This window comes from Pongo pygmaeus, chromosome 10 (genome assembly GCF_028885625.2).
Source record: "Pongo pygmaeus isolate AG05252 chromosome 10, NHGRI_mPonPyg2-v2.0_pri, whole genome shotgun sequence".
Classification (NCBI taxonomy): Eukaryota; Metazoa; Chordata; class Mammalia; order Primates; family Hominidae; genus Pongo; species Pongo pygmaeus.
In genome coordinates this window covers 122,649,503-122,669,498 of record NC_072383.2, presented here as the reverse complement: position 1 = coordinate 122,669,498, position 19,996 = coordinate 122,649,503, and the positions used below count along the sequence as shown (strand labels likewise).

Genomic DNA, 19,996 nt, shown 5'->3' with positions numbered 1-19,996 from the left:
ACCCTGTCTCAAAAAGAAAAGAAAAAGGAAAAAAAAAAAAGAAAACAGCCCAGCACCATGATCACAACACGAGGTTGTGAAATCATAACTATTATTGTCATCTTCCCAGTGTTTCATTACTGCTTCTTAGCTCAGAAACGCATCCCACTTATTTATGGCGTGGCACTCTCAGCTTAAATCCAGGTTAGCTTCTTCTTAGACACCAGGGACCTCCCCCTAAATGTAGAGCTTGTTCCTTTCAGCCACAAATTACCTTTTCTTGACCTTGACCCATTGCAAGGAATTTGAGGCGATTTCCTCCAAAACCACTTCGCTCTGCTAATTTCATAAGATCACTGGCAGGGTCAGAGCCAGGACTCAGGATAAACACAATGGGCGAATTTGGAGTGCTCTGCTCAAAAATAGCTTCAAAGCTGATCATTGGGGGCTGCACATACCTGGTGAAAAAAACACAGTCAGAAAACTCTCCCGCAAGGACAGCTCCAGACCAGGGGCTGGTCTGTCTGATCAGCGCTGCCTCCTCCAGTGTCCAGAACCTTCTGACCACTCCTCTGGGATAGCTCATTGCAGTCTTCCCTGTTTTAGATTCTAGTTTCTATGCACATCTCCCACCCTGATGGGGAACTCCTGAGTGACAGGGACTTCTCTGTACCCCCTGCACACTCGATTCAGTTGGTTTGTGCTGAGCTGGGCACCTCAGCTTGCCCTCCAGGTGGGCCTGCCCATGGCACAAAACCCTGAGGTTCCACAGGCGTGTCCTGAATGGTCCACATCTTGAGTTTTGAGTTTTGTGTTTTGTGTGCGGGTTTTTTCTTTTTCTTTTTTTTTTAAATTGAAAGATATAATCTCACTCTGTTGCCCAGGCTGGAGTACAGTGGTACTATCACAGCTCACTGCAGCCTCAAACTCTTGGGCTCAAGCAATCCTCCCACCTCAGCTTCCTTAGTAGCTTGACTACAGGTGCGCGCCACCACGTCTGGCTATTTTTTTTTTATTTTTTATTTTTTAGAGGCATTATCTCACTATGTTGCCCAGGCTGGGTCTCAAACTCCTGGCCTCAGGTGATCCTCCCACATCAGCTTCCTGAAGTGCTGGGATTACAAGTGTGAACCACTGCATCTGACCCAGATGTGCATTTTAAAATTCATTGCAAACACAAAGATATTGGGATATTTCAGGAAAAAATCTGAAGTCCTAGCTTCTTTCAGACTCAGAGGATCCAGCCACTGTGGGTTCCCAATGGCACCTGGTATCAGTCAGCAGGAGCTAAGGGCAGCTGCCCAGGGACCAGGACCCCACCCAGCCTCATCACTCACTGCCATGGCCTGCTGGATACAAGGGCATATCTGAGCTGCAGCCCCACGCGCTCTGCCTGGCTTCATACCCCATGCTAGAGCTACATTGTTCAGTGCAATGGCCATGAGGCACACGCGGCTACTCAGCACTTAAAATGTGGCTAGCCCCAACTGAGATGTGCTGTATGTGTGAATTCACACAGGATTTTGAAGACTTAATACCAAAAAAAAGCATGTAAAATGTCTCAATCATGTTCATATTAATTATACATTCAAATGATAATTTTAATATATTCATTTAAATAAAATATGTTATTACAATTAACTGCGCCCATTTCTTTTCTAATGTAGCTACTAGAACTTTTGAAACTGCATATGCGGCTCACATTGAATTTCTTGTGACTAGCGCTGTTCTAGAATATTGAAGAATTCTAGACTATTGGCTATCGAATATTGTACAGCAGGGTGGCGACAGCTGTCTCAGGAGCTGGTCAGCCTCTGCTTTCTTTCAGTCCAAGGTGGGAGGACGCTAGAGATTCCACCCCACGTAAAGTGGCAAATCAACAAAACGACACACTTACTTCTCTCCCATTGTTACAGTCACATAGTCAGTCACTGCCCGATAGACCCGATCCACACGGAAACAGCGCAAAATAAGCAACTTCTGGAAAGGGGTGATGTTGTTATCATAACCCAAGGGGAACGGAAACTGCTCCAGTGAATCCAGGTCATACCACTGGGAAAAGCAAAGAATATTCATTGTGGCATCAACTCAGAAATGACATAGGTCCCCATTTGTGTGTGAAGGTGGCAAAAGCCACTGGAAAGGGATGAGAATTTATAGGTGTACTAACTGAAGGCCACCTGGTCAGATCTGTCATTCTCTACCCCCAAAGGCTATGACATTGAGAAAGGGGCAATTGAGTCTTATTCACTGAGTCCCCAGTGCCCATCAAGGGACATGGTACATGGCAGATGCCCAACAACTATTTCTTGGATGGATGGGTGCATAGGTGGATGGATGGGTGGGTGCATGGATGGATGAGTAGGTGGGTGGGTGGGCGGATGGGTAGATGAATGGGTCGGTGGGTAAATGGATGGGTGGGTGGGTAGGTGGGTGGGTGGATGGATGGATGGATGAGTAGGTGGGTGGGTGGGCGGGCGGGCAGATGGGTAGATGAATGGGTAGGTGGGTAAATGGATGGATGGGTGGGTGGGTGGATGGATGGATGGATGGATGGATGGACAGGTAGATGGTTGGATCTCCCATACAACTAGCTGAATTAGCCAAAGGAGAATTCCAATCAGGGAGTTAGAGGGCATCAATTACACACTGAATGGGTTACTCAAAGGAGTGTCTTCTTTTAAGGGGTTGGGCCACAGTTGAGGTTTGGAAATTGTTGACATGTGGGGAAGGAGAGGAAGAGAAAGGGAACATGGGCTCACCTCCTGCCAGACAGTCTGATTATTCTCAACATCATCAGGAAGTTGCCCAAAGTTGTCTGAAAACATTTCTGATAAAAGAATGATATCTTCCCATCCTTGGTCAGACAACCAAGCGCAGGGCTTTTTTCTCTTGCTTTTCTCCAGGGAAATGTTTCCTAATCACAACAGAAGAGAAGCAAACAGCCATTGTGCTGCTAACACAAAGCAAGCAACTCTGCTTCGACTTTTCCCACTTCTTGAGAAGTGGGAAAAGTCCACTTCTCAAGAAGGAGACCGGAAAGAGGAAGTGGCCCGGGCTTGCCCTTGTCACCGCCAGTGACACCAACCAGGCGCTTATGCAGCATCCAGCTTCCAGCCTCAGGGTGGCCCCGAGACAGAGGCTGGCTGCTCTGAGTTCAACCAGAGCCATTTCTGAGGCTGGAATGATCAACTGGAATAGTGAAAAATGCAGTGCTGTTGGAAGCCAAGTTTTAAGGAGAATTTTTGTTATTGTTTGTTTCAACAGACAAACTTATATACATGTATCATGTGACAAGGAGATGGGAGGAATGAAGCTAGGCAAATTCATTACCTTTTAAAAAGAAATCTAATTCTTCTTGAGGGACTCTCCCTTCTGCTTGTTCTATCTTGATGGTCATATTAAAAGAAAAGAGTAGCTTGTGCCTCTCAAACAGCCCTGGAGGGAAACATCAGATGAGTATTGATTTCTTAAAATTCATTTTTAAAAAACTGAGTTTCTTAGGTACACTGTGCTTAAATGTAAGATAAATGAAACACTCAAACTGTATGGCTGCATTTAGCTCTCTTTGCACCTCATGTCCATGAATATCTAAGTGCAAGAAAGATGAGCTCAGTTCCTAGGTCATGCCCCAGTCTGCAGTGACATGCTCCTGTATGTAACGGAAATGGCTGTGTCTACAGGAGGTACAATCACACCAACCTGGGAAGAGGAAAAGCCAGTGAGGGGCAGTACAGCAGGGGCCGCCCTCTCCACCGAAGGCAGGTTGTTTGCCTGACTCCATGGCATTTGTGTCCATTCGAGTCTAGAAGAGGTGTTGGCAAACTTTCTACAAAGGGCCAGATAGTAAATATTTTTGGCTTTGGAAGCTAGATGGTCTCTGTCATAACCATTCAACTCCACCATTATAGTGCAAAAGCAACCATAGACAATATGTATACAAATGGATATGGTCCTGTTCCAATAAAACTTTATTTACAAAAGCAGGCAGTGGGCCAGATTTGGATGCTGGCTAGGGGGTTGCCAACCTCTATTGCAGAGGACACACACTCCATCAACAGACTCTTTATTGATGGATGCAAAATACCAGCTTTCTTCTTTTTTGCTTTTTAACAGAAGACACGTGTTCCTGGGAAAAAAAATTGTTTAAGTCAAAATTTGTAATTTGAATTCACTTTATATGTGTTAGGAGGGTTGGTTACTTAAGTGAGCCCTATAGAAAGAATCTCTTTTCTGCCCAACTGTTAAGGGCTAAATTATATTTCTCCAAACTTCCTATGTTGAAGCCCCAACTTCCAGTACCTGAGAATATGACGGTATTTGGAGACAGGGTCTTTAAATAGATGATTAAGTTCAAATGAGGCCATTAGGGTGGGCCCAGTCCAACCTCACTGGTGTCCCTATAAGAGGAGGAAATTTGGACACACAGAGACACCAGGGATTCACACACAGAGAAGAAAGACCTTGTGCGGACAGAGCAGGAAGACAGCCTCCTACAAGCCAAGGGGAGCATCCTAAGGAGAAACGAAACCTACCAAAACTTTGATTTTGGACTTCTGACCTCCAAAACTATGAGAAAATAAATTTCTGTTGCTTAAGCCACCCAGTCGGTGGTATTTTGTTACGGCAGGCATGGCAAACTAATACACCAAATGCTGGTGCATGGAAAATATCACTGTCAGTACAGTGTCTCAGCAGAAGAGGACTGGAAAGGGACACAAGTGTGCCCTATCCACCCTCTGCTTCCTAAAGGTCACTCTACAGGCCCCTGGTTAAAAATGGCCATTCTGAGTTTATCCCAACTCCTTTCCAAAAACCAACTGAAATGGTGAGTTTTTTTGTTTATTTGTTTTTTGTTTTTGTGCAGTGGCGTGATCTCGGCTCACTGCAACCTCCGCCTCCCGGGTTCAAGCCATTCTCCTGCCTCAGCCTCCCCAGTAGCTGGGACTACAGGTGCCCGCCAACACGCCCAGCTAATTTTTGTATTTTTAGTAGAGACAGGGTTTCACCAGGTTGGCCAGGATGGTCTCCATCTCTTGACCTCATGATCTGCCCGCCCTGGCGGCCCAAAGTGCTGGGATTACAGGCGTGAGCCACCACACCTGGCCTAATGGTGAGTTTTTTAAAAAGGTATAAGCTCCCAGAAAATTGGAGAAAAGACAATAGCAATAAAATTTTGCAAGCTAGGCCAGGTGTGGTGGCTCACATCTGTAATCCTAGCACTTTGGGAGGCCGGGGTGGGCAGATCACTTGAGATCAGGAGTTCGAGACCAGCCTGGCCAACATGGCAAAATCCTGTCTCTACTAAAAATACTAAAAATTAGCTGAGTGTGGTGGTAGGTGCCTGTAATCCCAGCTACTTGGGAGGCTGAGGCAGGAGAATCACTTGAACCCAGGAGGCGAAGGTTGCAGTGAGCTAAGATCGCACCACTGCACTCCAGCCTGGGCAACAGAGTGACAGCCTGTCTCAAAAAAAAACAAAACTGCAAGCTACAGACAGATGGACAAGTGATAACTGATTTAGCAGAGCTGAGAAAGTTGACTCTCACATGAGGAGGAGATAAAGCTGAGATGCAAACCACAGAACGCATCAAAAGCTCAGGAACTGGCAGTACCAGATCCTTTGGAAGTGTGGGTGAATATGGGCTAAAAACAGGAAGATGGGTGGACAGCTTGTTTGACAAGCCGTCAGATCCCAGATCCCCTCTCACTCCATGCTGCCAGGCAACTGCCCGCCCCACCCAAGTGAACTTTAGAAAAGATAAAGCAGGGTCTCTGGACAGGGGAACACCAGGCATAGTTGAGGGGAAACCGTACTGAAAATATGGCTTTCAGTGAACGTTTTCACGATGAATGCTGAAATCGACAGCCTTCTTTTCTCACTTGATTCCACGAAGGCTGGCAGCCAGGATTACATACTCTACGAAAAGGCTGAAGACTCTTCACTGGGGAATCCTAAAGTCTCATGAAAAAAGAACTACATGTATTGGCATTTGAGAGTTCCTCCAATGACACACTACAGAGAGGCGACCCGCAAAATTCAGATAACAGGAAACAACCCAGCAATCAGGTAGGTTTCTTCCACAGATAAATGCAAGGGGTGGGGCAGACACGGTGGCTTATGCTTCTAATCCCAGCACTTTGGGAGGCCGAGGCAGGAGGATCCTTTAAGCCCAAGAGTTCAAGATCAGCCTGGGCAACATGGCGAGACCACCATCTCTACAAAATTTTTTTAAAAATTAGCCAGGCATGGTGGCATGCACCTGTAGTCCCAGCTACTGAGGAGGCTGAAGTGGGAGGATCACTAGAGCCTGGGAGGTGGAGGTTGCAGTAAGCTGTGATTGTGCCACTGCACTCTAGCCTGGGCATCAGAGCCACACACTGTCTCCAAAAATAAACAAACAAAAATAAAAATAAATGCAAGGGGGAAAAGAGAGAAATTAAGTGACAAAACCAATTATAATGTATAGACCTTAATGAGGTCCTGATTTAAAATAATGTGAAATATGATAGATAACACAATTGGGAACATTTGAAAATATGACATATAAGACAATTGGGAACATTTGAAAACCTGAATATGATGATATTCAGGAATTATTAATTTGGGGGTATGATAATGGCCTTATATCTATGTTTTGAGATAGAATCCTTCTATTTTATAGCAGGGATGGGCAAACCACAAGCAAGGGGCCAAATCCAGCCTGCTGCCTGTTTTTGCTAATAAAGTTGTATTGGAACACAGCCATGGCCATTCACTTCCATATCATCCAATGGCTGCTTTTGTGCTACAATTGCCACCATGCCCAGTGGGACCTGTGGCACACAATTGCAGAAATGAGTAGTTGTGGCAGAAATCACTTAGCCTTCAAAGCCTAAAATACTTACTATCTGACCCTTTCCAGAAAAAGTTTGCTAGCCTCTGTTTTAGAGATACAAACTAACATACTTACAGATAAGTGATCTGAATATGAAGCAAATTTTCAACATAATCTGGGTTGATGGGGAACCGTGTTACATATAAACAAATCCAGAGCTGATCATTGCCAGGTGAGGGTTGTGCAGACGATCATGACACTATTCTCTTTTGCATATGTTTTCCATAATAAAAAGTTTTTTTAAAAAATCAATGATTTAGGGCTTGAAATATACTGTAGTCACTTTGGAAGACAGTTTGGCAGTTCCTCAAAAGTTAGACATAGAATTACCCTATGACCCAGCAGTTCCCTTTCTAGATATGCCCCCAAGAGAATTAAAAACACACATTCACACAAAAACCTGCACACAAATGTTCACAGGAGCATTGCCTTAATAGCAAAAAAAGCGAAACAACCCAAATGCCCATCGGGTGACGGGTGGATAAACACAGTGCGGTCTGTCCATACACGGAATGTGACTCAGCCGCAGACAGGAATGAAGCGCTGACACATGCAGCAACACGGATGAACCGTGAGATCACGGAGTGGAGTGAAAGACACCAGTCATGAAGTCACACAGCATATGATGCCATTGACATGAAGTGTTCAGAGCAAGTAAATCCTTACAGACGGAAGGCAGAGCGGTGACTGCCAGGGACTAGGAGTGGGGGGCCAGGGGGTGACTGCTAATGGGTATGGGATTTCATTTTGGGGCTGGCGGAAACGTTCCGGGGCAAGAGAGTAGTAATAGCTGCACAATTCTACGAATATGCTATGAATCACCACCGAATGGTACATTTTTAAAGGGCAAATTTATGATATGTAAATTGTGTCTCAATAAAGCTGCTATCTTAAAATTCAGCGCTTTAAACATTCCTCTTGTAACATGAATCGCCACACTTAAGAATGCCATTTGGAGCTGGGCATGATGGCTCACACCTCGTAATCCCAGCACTTCGGGAGGCCAAGGTGGGTGGATTATTTGAGCTCAGGAGTTCGAGACCAGCCTGGGCAACATAGTGAAACCCCATCTCTACAAAATATACAAAAACTTAGCTGGGTGTGGTGGTGTGCTTTTAGTCCCAGCTACTCTGGAGGCTGAGGTAGGGTCACCTGAGCCTGGGAGGTTGAGGTTGCAGTGAGCCATGATCGCACCACTGCATTCCAGCCTGGGTGATGGAGCAAGACCCTATCTCAAAAAAAAAAAAAAAAAAGAAAGAAAGAAAGAAAGAAAAAGAAAAAAGAAAAAATGCCATTTGGTAACTTTCCATTTGCACATATCACGTTTCCTTAAAGCCACATCTGGCACACCAAACTACACTCATGTGTCCTCCTCCGTGGGGAGAGCTCACCTGTGCAGCCATAGTTATAGATGTTGAAGGTCAGCGTGTCCATGATGTTCCTCAGGCGTTTCATGAGAATGGAATCAGGCAGCGACTTCTTCAGTGACAGCCCGAAGACCTCTAAGAAGGCAATCAGGGAGTACTGGTACATGGAGTTCACCAGGGCCATCTCAGACAGGACGAAGAACAGGATGGCCCCCCTCCTGGCTGCTGGCCGGTAGCCGTCCCGCAGCCTGTCGATGTCCAAGGCTGTCTTCTCCGCCAGCTTGAGTTTCTCTGAGACCTGAAGAAAAGCACAGGTGACCCTGGAAACAGGAAGACTGAGATGTGGGCAGAGGGCAGGAGGGGCAGGGGGACAGCAGAGAGGTTTGTACAATGCTTCAGGGCTCTGAAAGGATCCAGGGACTGCAGGGGACCAAGGGCACCCACCCTCTTGTAGGAAGGGGTGAATATTTGTGGCTGACGCCCCTGCACCCATGGCCCCTTCCCCTAGTAACATTGCTTGTAAGTCTCCAGTACTGCCTCTGCCTTTTCTTCCCATATGGGGTTCCACCCCGACTCCAGGAGATGTGCCCCAGGCCCAGCTAACCCGAGCCTAGCATCCCCAAGCTCCCGGGACTGCTTTGGGGTAGAAATGTGACCTAAGTGACTCTCAGGACCTTCACGGTAGGAACAGGAAGATTCTCACTTATCCCTTTGGGTTTGGACCTGAGAGGACGTGAGGCCAGACCAGTCTTATGACCATGTGGGGAGCTGGCAGAGAATGACACCAACCTGGTAGAAGGCCCAGCCCAGAAATGAAGAGAAACCAAGTCCTCCTGGTATTTTTGAAGTCCTGGATCCAGCCCCACCTGAGGCCATCTCCGGACTTTTCTGCTTTCTCAGCTGTTAACTTCCCTTTTGACTTAAGCCAGGCAGGGCTGGATTTTCTATCACTCTCAATTTAAAGAGACTGACCTGATGCCCAAGCGTCCCTAGGAACACCTTTAGGGCTCCCCTCCCCACAGCACATCCCAAAAGAGGTGGCTTTTTATCCCTGAGATCACAGAGCCCCGTTTTCTCATTGAGCAGACAGAGAAATGGATGCTCCAACGGCGCATGCAGGCCCCGCCTGGCTCACGGCCTCTTCCACTGTGGTTGCTACCTCTGTTGCCTTGGATTTGGTCTCCTCCAGGGTGTGCACCAGGTCCACATTGTCCAGCATGTTCCCCGTGGACGTGGCCAGCTCCCGAAGGAGGGAATCTTCCAGGTCCTTGAGCAGGTTCTTGTTCTCGCTGGTCTCCTGGATGAGGTGCTCCCGCTGCTCCTCCAGCTCCCGCCTCTCGTAAGCCACCAGCACGCTCAGCAGCTGGTCCTCCAGGCCCTTCAGCGTGACTGTGGGGGACAGTGAGAGGCCCTCACCACCTGCAGCCCCCAGCAATGGTCTCTCCCGCTGCCCTGCTGTGACGGGACAAGCTTAGTGTGGGTCTCAGCCAGCAGGCCAGAGGCACGAGGATTCACTGCCCACCAAAGTCACTCTACAGCAGCAAGGTGGCAGGCATAGAGCAAAATAGTGATGCTGTGGTGCAGAGTGGCAGACAAAAAGAAAAAAACACACTGAAATAAAACCCAGGCTTCCACGGACTGGGGTACCATAGTTTAAAGTATACCCAGACTGGGCGCAGTGGCTCCTGCCTGTAATCCCAGCACTTTGGGAGGCAGAGGCGGGAGGATCACTTGAGCCCAGAAGTTTGAGCCCAGACAACACACAGAAACCCCATCTGTACAAAAAAAGAAAAAGAAAAAAGAAAAGAAAGTACATCTAAATCAAATTAGCCTGTTTAAGCAGGAGCATGACAACCCTAGAAAATGTGAAAGATAACGTCCAATTTCTATCAGAATTCAACTGAGAGGAAGAAAAAAAAATTCAACATCACAACATGTATTTTAAATACACGAATATAGAGTAACTTCCTGCCCCCACAGACAGAGGTCCCATCCCACCCCGTGTATGAACATGTGAGCCCACGGCCCCGTCTCAGCGTGACTCACGACAGGTGACTCATGGCCTCACACCTTCTAAGTGGTACCTAATTGGTAAGAGCTGACTAGTCCAGATGTGCCTATGAGAGAATGATCTGGGGTCACTGAGTGAAATGACGTCGCATGAATGCCTTGATCTGAGGTTGTGGTCTCCCTCGTAACCATCTTAATTAGCAGTGGAGGTTCTACACGTTCTTACCAGTGTAATTGATCACCATAGCTTTCCCAAACACGGATGGGGAATATCTGGGATTGGCCAGCTTGGTGTTCAGGTACAGTCTGAAATTTGAATCATAGTCCACTTCCTTGTCTCCCAGGATAATAAACTGCCGTCCTTGGGAGACTTTTATATTTTTTTCTAAGACGTTGTCAATCACAGGATCAATGTACTCATCAACATCGCGGAACAGGAAAGGGGTCCCGTACTTTATGGACATCTCTAGCTGCTTGAGGAAGTCCGGGTCATTAAAGGAAGCGACCTGGAAGAGAGGGGAGGCAGACGCCGAAAGCCCATGTGTTTAACTGTGGCCCTGCCAAATATAAGGGGAGAATGGCTTGGAAGTGGGACGTGGATGGGCCAGGAACTTGGAGGGGGCCAGAGGTGGAAAGAAGAGAGAAGCAAGGGGTATAACGCGTATACACCATGAGGTCCAGGCTCCGGGCAGGATCTTGCTCAAACAGGGTGGAGAGGAAAGGAAGGGGATTCCTCAGCCCCTCTCCCGTAAGCGAGAACCCCTCCTCTTTAAGAGAGAGGGTAGATGTTGGAATTGGACTAGAGGTAGGCTGACAATTTCAGTGCTCCCTGGCAGGCTGAGGGAAGAGGGAGTCTAGGAAAGTTCCTGCCCTCATAGTATTTGCTCCATGATAGCTCCATGTGCATTTTGGAGGCAGACTCTTCCCCTGATCTTGGAGTACAAAATTGGCTTCCCCTAACAGCAGGCAAATACCTGGGATCAAGGACCAGAAAAAAATAAGGAAAAGCTAAAATTGAAAATAATTAATTTGTTCATTAGCTCAGCAAAAAGTGATTGGGCCGCCCCGGCAATTCCCCTCCTAGGTATTGCCCCAAGAGAACTGAAAACACATGGCCACATAGAAACGTGTGCACCAACGTTCACAGCAGCGTTCTTCAAATAGCCAAAAAGTAGGGCAACCCGACTGTCCCTCAGCAAATGGATGGATGAACACAATGTGTCTGTTCATACACCAGAATATCATTCAACCCGAGGAAGGAATGACGCCCTGACGCGCCACAGCAAGGACAGACCTTGAAAACATCAGGCTGAGTGAAAGGCGCCAGACACAAAAGGCCACACAGCGTCTGAGTCCATTCCTAAGAAACGTCCAGAGGAGGCACATTCACTGACGGAAAGCAGATGAGTGGCTGCCAGGGGCTCGGGGAGGGAGAAATGGAAGGACTGGAGGGGTGATGGCTAAAGGATGCAGCATTTCTTGCAGGGATAATAAAAATGTTCTAAAATTGACTCTGGTGATTGGTATACAACTCTGTAAATATACTAAAACTCAAACTGAATTGTATGTTTTCTGTGGGGGAATGGTGTGGTATGTGAATTACATCTCAATCAAGCCATTACTCTCGCCTGCACCCCATCCCCCACCTCAGCTCCAAAAACTAGTGACTGAGCACCCAGACCACGAACCCCGTACTGGGCAGAGGACCACGAAGCTGAGGTTGCTCTTAGCCTGCGAGGGCAGAGGCAGAGTTCATGGCGGTTTGAGCTGCCCTGGCAGACCCACGGGGTGGAGGCGGACGCGGAGGCGGAGGGTTCCGCATGGGGGTCAGGGTGGACACATTTCAGCCCGCCTCGCTGAGGCTAGGGACTGCCAGGTACAGGAGGCGGGAGGGGCATTCTCCAGAGAACAGGAATCAGGGGCAGAAGACGCCCTGGGAGGAGCCGCCGTACCCGCAGACTGTTCTTCTCCTCTTTTCTCTTGATCCAGTTGAGGGCCTGCTGCTGGGGGTCGATACAGAGAGGGAAGCGGCTGGCCCGGGTGGTGAGGATGCCATTCTGAACGGAGAGCTCATCGGGGGGAAGGCCCTGGGATCCCCATCTGGAAGAAACAGCCATCGGGAAACGAATTTTTCTCACCAATTTGTGAGCCAAGGGCCAAGGGTGGTAGGACTGGCCTTCCAGAACAATCTACCCATCCCCAGGCTGCACAAGCCTCCTCAGATGCCAGGGAGAAGGGCTCCATGCTGGGTTTGCAGCTTGCCCGGCCACTTCCTTGCAGTCAAGCCAACTGTGGTCCCAGTGATGCCCCCCAGGCCACTGCCGCCCCCCAGGGTGACACCCATGTAGACCCCCTGTGCTAAGGTGTCCCCACCCTCCTGCTGGCTCAGGGTGCCACACACCTGCTGATCTCAACATCATCTGTGAGCAGGCTTTCCAGCCGGAAAGGCTGGCTCAGGGGGATCTCCCGCTCCAGGATGTCGTTTTGCCAAATCCAATTGACCATCTCGTCACGGAACTCCCAGGTGAAGGCTCCCTCGTAGCTCAGGAAAGCTGCACAGAGCAGGCAGTCCCCCAGCAGCTTCACACGCCGGTGCATCAGCTCATCCAGGTCGTTCAGCCACCTGGCACAGGAGGAGAGGGAGGCTGCCATGAGCAGTTTACCTTCTGGCCACAACCAAAAGGAACATTCCAGAAGGACCAGCTTGATACCTTGCTAACAGGGCTAGCCAGAAGGAAACATGTTTTGAGATATTCTTTCCTTGTGGGGAACAGAGACCAACAGCTTATCTTGCAACTTCCCACCCTGTGAACCTGGTGTTTGGAGCCAGCATCAAGCAGGGGGCTCAGTAAAGGCTTGTGGTCTTTATTAAGTAGTAATCACATTGCGTGGATCATATTAAGTAGTAATCACATTGCGTGGGTCATATTAAGTAGTAATCACATTGCGTGGGTCATATTAAGTAGTAATCACGTTGTTTCCGAAGCCTTAATCAAAGACATATAAATCAGCCCGGCAGAGCTAACAAGTTCTGGTCTCACTCAATGACAGAATTCCACCCAAGATAAAAGAAAGCATCTGTTTCATTTGTCCTCTTCCAGTAAATGCCCCAAGACTTAGGTTTTAGAAATACTGAAAATTATTTCCCACACGCAAACAACATTTTTCAGTGTTTTCTACGCCACATTTACAGATGCCAGATTCAAAATTGTTGCCCTATTCGGTGAATAAGCTGTGGCCAAGCGGTCTTGCCCATAAATATCAAACAGCCCCATCACTTAAGACTGAAGCCCGGGATTGAACAAGCCACTGGGACCCTTAGAAGGCATCTGTGCGGTGCCAGAGATGGGCTTCTCCCACAGACTCTTCTAGAAAGGACCCAGGGGTTAGAGGTCACCAAGAAGTGAACACTTCCCAAACCTAGAGCACCCTGCTAAATGGTATGGATTCCCCCGTCTCCACAGCTGCACTGCCTCCTTGACCCTTAGTAATTAATAAATAACACTCAGTGCCTAATACAAACAAGAGCCTATAAAATAGCCATTAGCTGCCATAAACATGATAATAGGAATATAAGACCTGGTCACATGGTTTTCACATTAAAAACACAACATGAGATAAAGAATCAACATGGCGAGAAACTCTGTGGGTGATGTCCATTTACAAACCACAACAGGTGGGCTCGTGAGCAGTGCTGACCTGATGTTTTCCGACCCCAGACCCGAGATGAGTTTGTCTGCAGCAATCAGCCGCCTCTCCATGATCTCGGCTTCTTCCTGCAGCTTCTGCTTTTCCAGTATGGCGGCCTCATATTTGGCACCCAATGTTTCCAGCTCTTTCTGAATTGCTGCCAACTCATTCTGGATCCTTTCCAGTTCCCGTTTAGTGAGGTAAAAATTCCGCTCCAGCCTGGCCACCTAAGTGAAGACAATTTGCAAAAAGATGGGGAAAAGGACCGTGGTGGGGCCGCGATCCCGTGGCCTCAAACCAGGCCACATGTCCAAACTGCTCTAATGGTGTCTGTGCTTTTCGGAGCCTCTATATGCTATGTTGAGACACGTGGCTTCTTAGTTTCTTCTTCAACTGTTTGCTGCAAAAACTCTATGTCCCATTAGAAGACACAGCACCCAAGTTATCAAATGGTTTTACTTTCATGTACTGAGGTCACAGTAAGATGACACTGTGGTTCTAAGTCAAAAATTCAGAAGAATATACCATAGACAATAACAGTATTTCTATTGGTTCTAAGTTTTCTGAATAATACAATTCCGAGCTATAGAAAGGTCACAATGTGACTCAAAATCATCAAATTAACCTTATTCTCTTTGTATTTTGTGATCGTCATGTGACTTTGGCCCCGCTGCTCTCAACTGGGGTAGGTTTTGTCCCCCAGGGGACGTTTGGTAATGTCTGGAGACATTTCTGGATGTCACAGCTTGGAGGGAGGGTGCTACCGGCATCCAGTGGGGTGAGGCCAAAGATGCTGCTAAACATCCTATAGTGCCCAGGACAGACCCCCCAGGACAGACTCCCCCCAGGACAGACCCCCCAGGACAGACACCCCCCAGAACAGACCCCCCAGGACAGACCCACCCCAGGACAGACTCCCCCAGGACTAGACCCTCCCCCCAGGACAGACCCCCCCCACCAGGACAGACCCCCCCCCCAGGACAGACTCCCCCAGGACAGACCCCTCCAGGACAGACCCCCCAGGACAGAACCCCCCCCAGGACAGACTCCCCCAGGACAGACCCCCCCAGGACAGACCCCCCCCAGGACAGACCCCCCAGGACAGACCCCCCACCACCACCACCAGGCCGCGTTCAGCTGCAGCTGAGAAACTCTGCTTTGACCCTAGAGAAACAACTTCAAACATCTTTACATCTTTTTTTTTTTTTTGAGACAGGGTCTCACTCTGTCACCCAGGCTGGAGTGCAGTGGTACAATCATGGCTCACTGCAGCCTCCCAAGTAGCTGGCAGTACAGGTGTGTGCCACCATGCTCGGCTAATTAAAAAAAATTTTTTTGTAGCGACAGGGTCTCACTATGTTGCCCAAGCTGGTTTCAAACTCCTGGGCTCAAGCAATCCTCCCATCTGGGCCTTCCAAAGTGCTGGATTACAGGTGTGAGCCACCGCGCCTGGTCTGAACATCTTTATACCACACTTTCACAGGAAGTTTGAAACTCTTTCTGATCTCGGTCTTGTCCACCACCCACACTATGCCTAAGTGATAGTGGTGTTTCAGGATTGCCATTTATTGGGGGGTGGGGGGAAAGTTTATGCAGCTTGAAGTCAGAACCTCGGGAGAAGTTTTTCAGCAAAGGTGTGTACAGTGTACATGTGAATTCTGACTCCGAATGGGTCGCTTGGCAGTGGTGTGGCAGTCTTACATTCGGGCAATACCTTCTCTCTTTTAGGCTTGATTTCTCTGAAAACATCACAGTAGCCCATTACAGCTTCGACAAATTTCAGCATCCCCAGCCCGGCTTTGCTGACAGCTTCCATTTCTTCAGTTGTGGTATTAAGAGTCTTCAAGAGGCCTAATGTGAAACATGTAATAATTTTTATGAGTGGCAAGCTTCATCTTGGGAACATAAAATAGACACAATAAGCGTAACTAGTTTCTCATTCTTTAGTGGCCCTGTGAGCAGGATGCACACAGCCCTCCTACAGCCGACAGCGTGGTGTCAAACCAGGATGGGTTCTGCATAAACGGAGGTTTCAGATGTGGGCAAGGGACATGGCTTACTGCCACCCAGGACGCAGGTGTCACGCAGGAGACCCAGGGCGTAACAGAGACTCCCAACTGGGCACCCAGGTGGCTAACTGGAATTCACAGGCCATTACAGGTCACCTGTTACCTTCACCCGCACCCTCACCCCAGGAGTAATTTCACATAAACGGAAGTCCATCCAATGAAGATTCAGATAGAGGGAGTGCCTTGGGTTTTTGTAGTGGTTGCAGTCATTTGTGTTGAGATTGCTTTTGTTTTTAAGGGGCTAAGGAAAAGTATTTGATAAGAGTCTAAATAAACCATCAAACACAGCGTTAACTTGTATTGCTTTTTGCAAAGACTAACACCATTCCACTACCACCGCCTGGCTGAGCACTGAGCAGGGCCAGCAACTGAGCTCAAAGGGAATTCAGTCCTATAACCAAAGATGGAGGAGAGGCTGGCCATCGGCGATGCTGCCCACCCCCATGCCACTCCCCAGGGACCTCCAGAAGACTTGATACTGACAAGAGGAGAAAGGTGGGAAGTCAAGGTCGGACCAGCTCTGGGCTTCTGCATGTGCACTGAACAGCACAGACAGAACAACACTGGGTGAGACGCACAGAAGACAAGGCTGGGCTAGGTTCCAATGAGAAGATCCTGTTTCCTGACAGGGAGAGCTAAGACTAGTGCTGAATCGACCCCTCAGTGGGCACGGCTGCTGCCACTCATCCCCAGCCACTCTCCCTGGGTCACGTCATGGGGCTGCTGTTTTCCTCTGGTGACCATCAGTTGCCTGTTCCATCTGATACCATCTGACCAGAAGGGGAGGGCCTGCCTGCGACAAGCCTCCTTGCCCTCCATCCGTGTCCCAGAGCCTGAGATGCCAGACCGAGATCCACCCTGGCGATTCCCACACGTGGCTACACTCACCTTTGATGTTTTTCACTTGGCTCTGGGTAATCGAATCAAAATCAATCTCCATCAGAGACCTCAGGAAATTCGGGTCGGACATCATGCCCTTGGCGGTTTTCCAGTTGAGCTCTTTGTACCCTTTCATGATGAGGATGCATTCGCAGACCGTCTGCACCTGCTTCGGGGGCTTAGCAAACGACCTGGCAAGAAACCAAGGCACACGTGGGTCACAACCCCGGGATGTGGCCAGGATCTAGCCTGAAAGAGAGCTCCAGGAAAAGGAGCTCAACCAAAAGACAGTCCCTGGAGCTGATGCTGCATGCAAACGAAAGAAGCCAGGTCCCAACACAAACCGCACTCCTGGGCGGGAGCATCCCTAAGGGTGGGGCCGGGTCCCCCTCTCAGGTTCCAGACCAGGTGCCTGGAACACAGCTGAATCATGGTGCGGGGGCAGCATTAAAATACAAACCCAGGCCGTCCCCGGAGCGTCTGGATCAGTGGTTAGGGTGCAGCCTGAGCACCTATGTTTTAATTACACCCTCGGCTGATTCCTCAGACTCTAAATGGTGGCTGCCGTCATTATTGTCATTATCATCATCATCATCACCACCACCATCACCACCACCATCATCTTTCCCCATTTACTAGATGGACAAACAGGGTCCTGGGAGCTTGCATGACTGGCTGTGCTGACACTGCCTGGGAGGCCTGGGGTCTCTGCATCCTGGGCTCTTTCCAGGCTATGTTGCCCTGTAATTGTTTTCTGTGGCTTTGATAAGACTAGATCATCACTCTGCTCCTCCAGAACGCAGATGTCCACTGCCCTTGGTCCTCTGGAGAACCAGAACTGCCAATGGAACAGGAGACAGAACAGCAGCGCTGGTGCAAAGGCTGGAGAAGGAACCGAACCCATCTTACTGGGGCATCCCGCTGCCAGGCAAGGTCAGTGAAAGCCACAGGAGTCTCCCAGACCACGCTATGGAAAGACAGAAGTGGAAAGAGAACAGCGCAGACAAGGCAAAGCAGGAGAGGAAGGAAAAGGAGGAGAGAAGAGCAGGAGACAGAAGCCCTGGAGGGCATGGATGCAGTGTGGGGGCGGCCAGGCAGGGGCCCATGCATTTGTGCTCTGGTAGGAGGCTGGGGTGAGCCAAAGAAGAACGAGGGGGATGGAGGGACAGAGGGGGAGACACATGCACAAGGACAGAGACAGAGACAGAGAGACAGGGAGACAGGGAGGAGACAGAGAGACAGGGAGGAGACAGCGTGAGCAGACAGCAACCTGGAGGCTTTCTGCAGTGAGCAAATCCCCCACCCCTCCTGACCCCGGAACCCTCACACACTCCCACGCAGACAGCAGAGGAGAGAGGGCCCCATAGTGTATGGACAAGCCAGGGCAACAGCCAGGAGGGAGGGCGCCCACACTTCAGCACAAAGCCCAGTGATGAAAGAAAGGCCCTGAGTCACCAGGGAAAGGCTCAATTACGCTGGTGTTGGCTGCTTAGGAAAGTGGCGGCGCTGTCAAGTGTCTCTAAAAGGTCCCTTCAGGGTGGATGGAAACCAGGCCCTGGCCACTGCTCTGTGAACAAGCAGATGGGGAAAGAATGGGGGAGATGTTTTCGGATTCAAGACAGAAAGAGCCCAGGCCCGAGGCGGGGTCCTGAGCCCTTGGGCAAGTTAGGAACCAGCCAGGGTGTCAGTTTTCCCATCTGTAAAGTAGAGACACAGAACCGGAACCTTCCAGTTCCCAAATCCTCTGAGTCTACAAAAGTGAAGTTTTCTGCTGTTGGGTTACAGGCCACACTCTGGGATCTCACTTATCCAGAACACACCACTTTCCACAATGCCGGATGACCGAGGTGTGTGAAATATTGAGGTTGCAAGTCAAGAGAAAAGGAGATGTCTGTTTAATTTGATTCCTTTCTTCTATCATAAAACAAACTCAGGAATGAGAAAGGGAGAATGATATGCTACCCTCCCTAGAAGAAAATAATCATTATAACCCCACTCCCCACCTCCCAGTACTCTACCCCTGATACACCAGGTGTCTCTGCTTTTTCTCCAGCCAAGCTCCTTGCAGCCTCAGAGAAGGTGCCCCCTCTGCCCTGCATGACCATGACTAGGTCAGGTCCCAACATCCACTGTCAGAGCAGCAAGGGCCTTTCCTTCCTAACCTAATCCTACATAATTTCCCCATGCACACGGGGTTCCTATAGGGAAACAGAGTGTCAGCTCCACGCAGTGAAGACCCTGCCTGCCTGTCTCACTGCTGATGGGCCCCAGTGCCTGCTCAGGGCAGGGGTGGGGTGGGGGACAGACACCCAATGACTATTGAATGAATGAAAGGAAGAAAAGGGAAACTCAAGAGCCAGCAACAAAGGGAGGCTTTTATAGTTTTATGGTTAGAGAAACATCTATTCCTAATCTTCATGACTCTTCATCTTCCTGCCTTAACATTTAATGATTTCTACAAAGAGGACTGAGTATGATAAGAAGGAAGAGCTTTTTAAGGACTTAAAAGATTATAAAATTGTCAAGATGTAAGTGCTGGCTCATTGCGCTTAACATCCAAATGACCTGAGAAAAGCCAGATTTTACCCATCTGGAAAAACTCAAATTGGATCCAAACTCACACAGAACCCCAGGAAAAAATCCTCAATAGATAAAAGATTTAAATATAAAAAATTAAAACATAAGAGTACAAAAAGAAATCATGGGGAAATTATTTTACAATCTTGCAGTGTGATCAGGCCTTTTAACTACGACACAATATCCAAAAGCCACAAAATAGGTCAGGTGTGGTGGCTCATGCCTGTAATCCCAACACTTTGGGAGGCTGAGGTGGGTGGATCACCTGAGGTCAGGAGTTCGAGACCAGCCTGGCCAACATGGTGAAAGCCCATCTCTACTAAAAATACAAAAATTAGCCAAGCATGGTGGTGGGTGTCTATAACCCCAGCTACTTGTGAGGCTGAGGCAGGAGAATCATTTGAACCTGGAAGGCGGGGGTTGCAGTGAGCCGAGATCGCGCCACTGCACTCCAGCCTGGGCGACAGAATGAGACTCTGTCTGAAAAAATAAATTTAAAAAAAGCCATAAAGGCTGGGCGCGGTGGCTCACTCCTGTAATCCCAGCA

General features: G+C 48.8%; 1 protein-coding gene across 1 annotated transcript in view; it reads right to left on the bottom strand.

Moving 5' to 3' along the window:
* DNAH10 (dynein axonemal heavy chain 10) overlaps positions 1-19,996 on the bottom strand; it is a 168,315-nt gene that overhangs the window by 8,631 nt on the left and 139,688 nt on the right. The window contains exons 58-69 of the mRNA XM_054443987.2: positions 16,882-17,063; positions 15,639-15,775; positions 13,934-14,151; positions 12,636-12,857; positions 12,187-12,334; positions 10,461-10,740; positions 9,384-9,613; positions 8,249-8,522; positions 3,313-3,417; positions 2,742-2,896; positions 1,877-2,031; positions 254-437 (exon numbers count right to left, since the gene is read on the bottom strand). Coding sequence (XP_054299962.1) covers positions 254-437; positions 1,877-2,031; positions 2,742-2,896; positions 3,313-3,417; positions 8,249-8,522; positions 9,384-9,613; positions 10,461-10,740; positions 12,187-12,334; positions 12,636-12,857; positions 13,934-14,151; positions 15,639-15,775; positions 16,882-17,063 — 2,290 coding nt within the window. The remainder of the gene's footprint in view (positions 1-253; positions 438-1,876; positions 2,032-2,741; positions 2,897-3,312; positions 3,418-8,248; positions 8,523-9,383; positions 9,614-10,460; positions 10,741-12,186; positions 12,335-12,635; positions 12,858-13,933; positions 14,152-15,638; positions 15,776-16,881; positions 17,064-19,996) is intronic.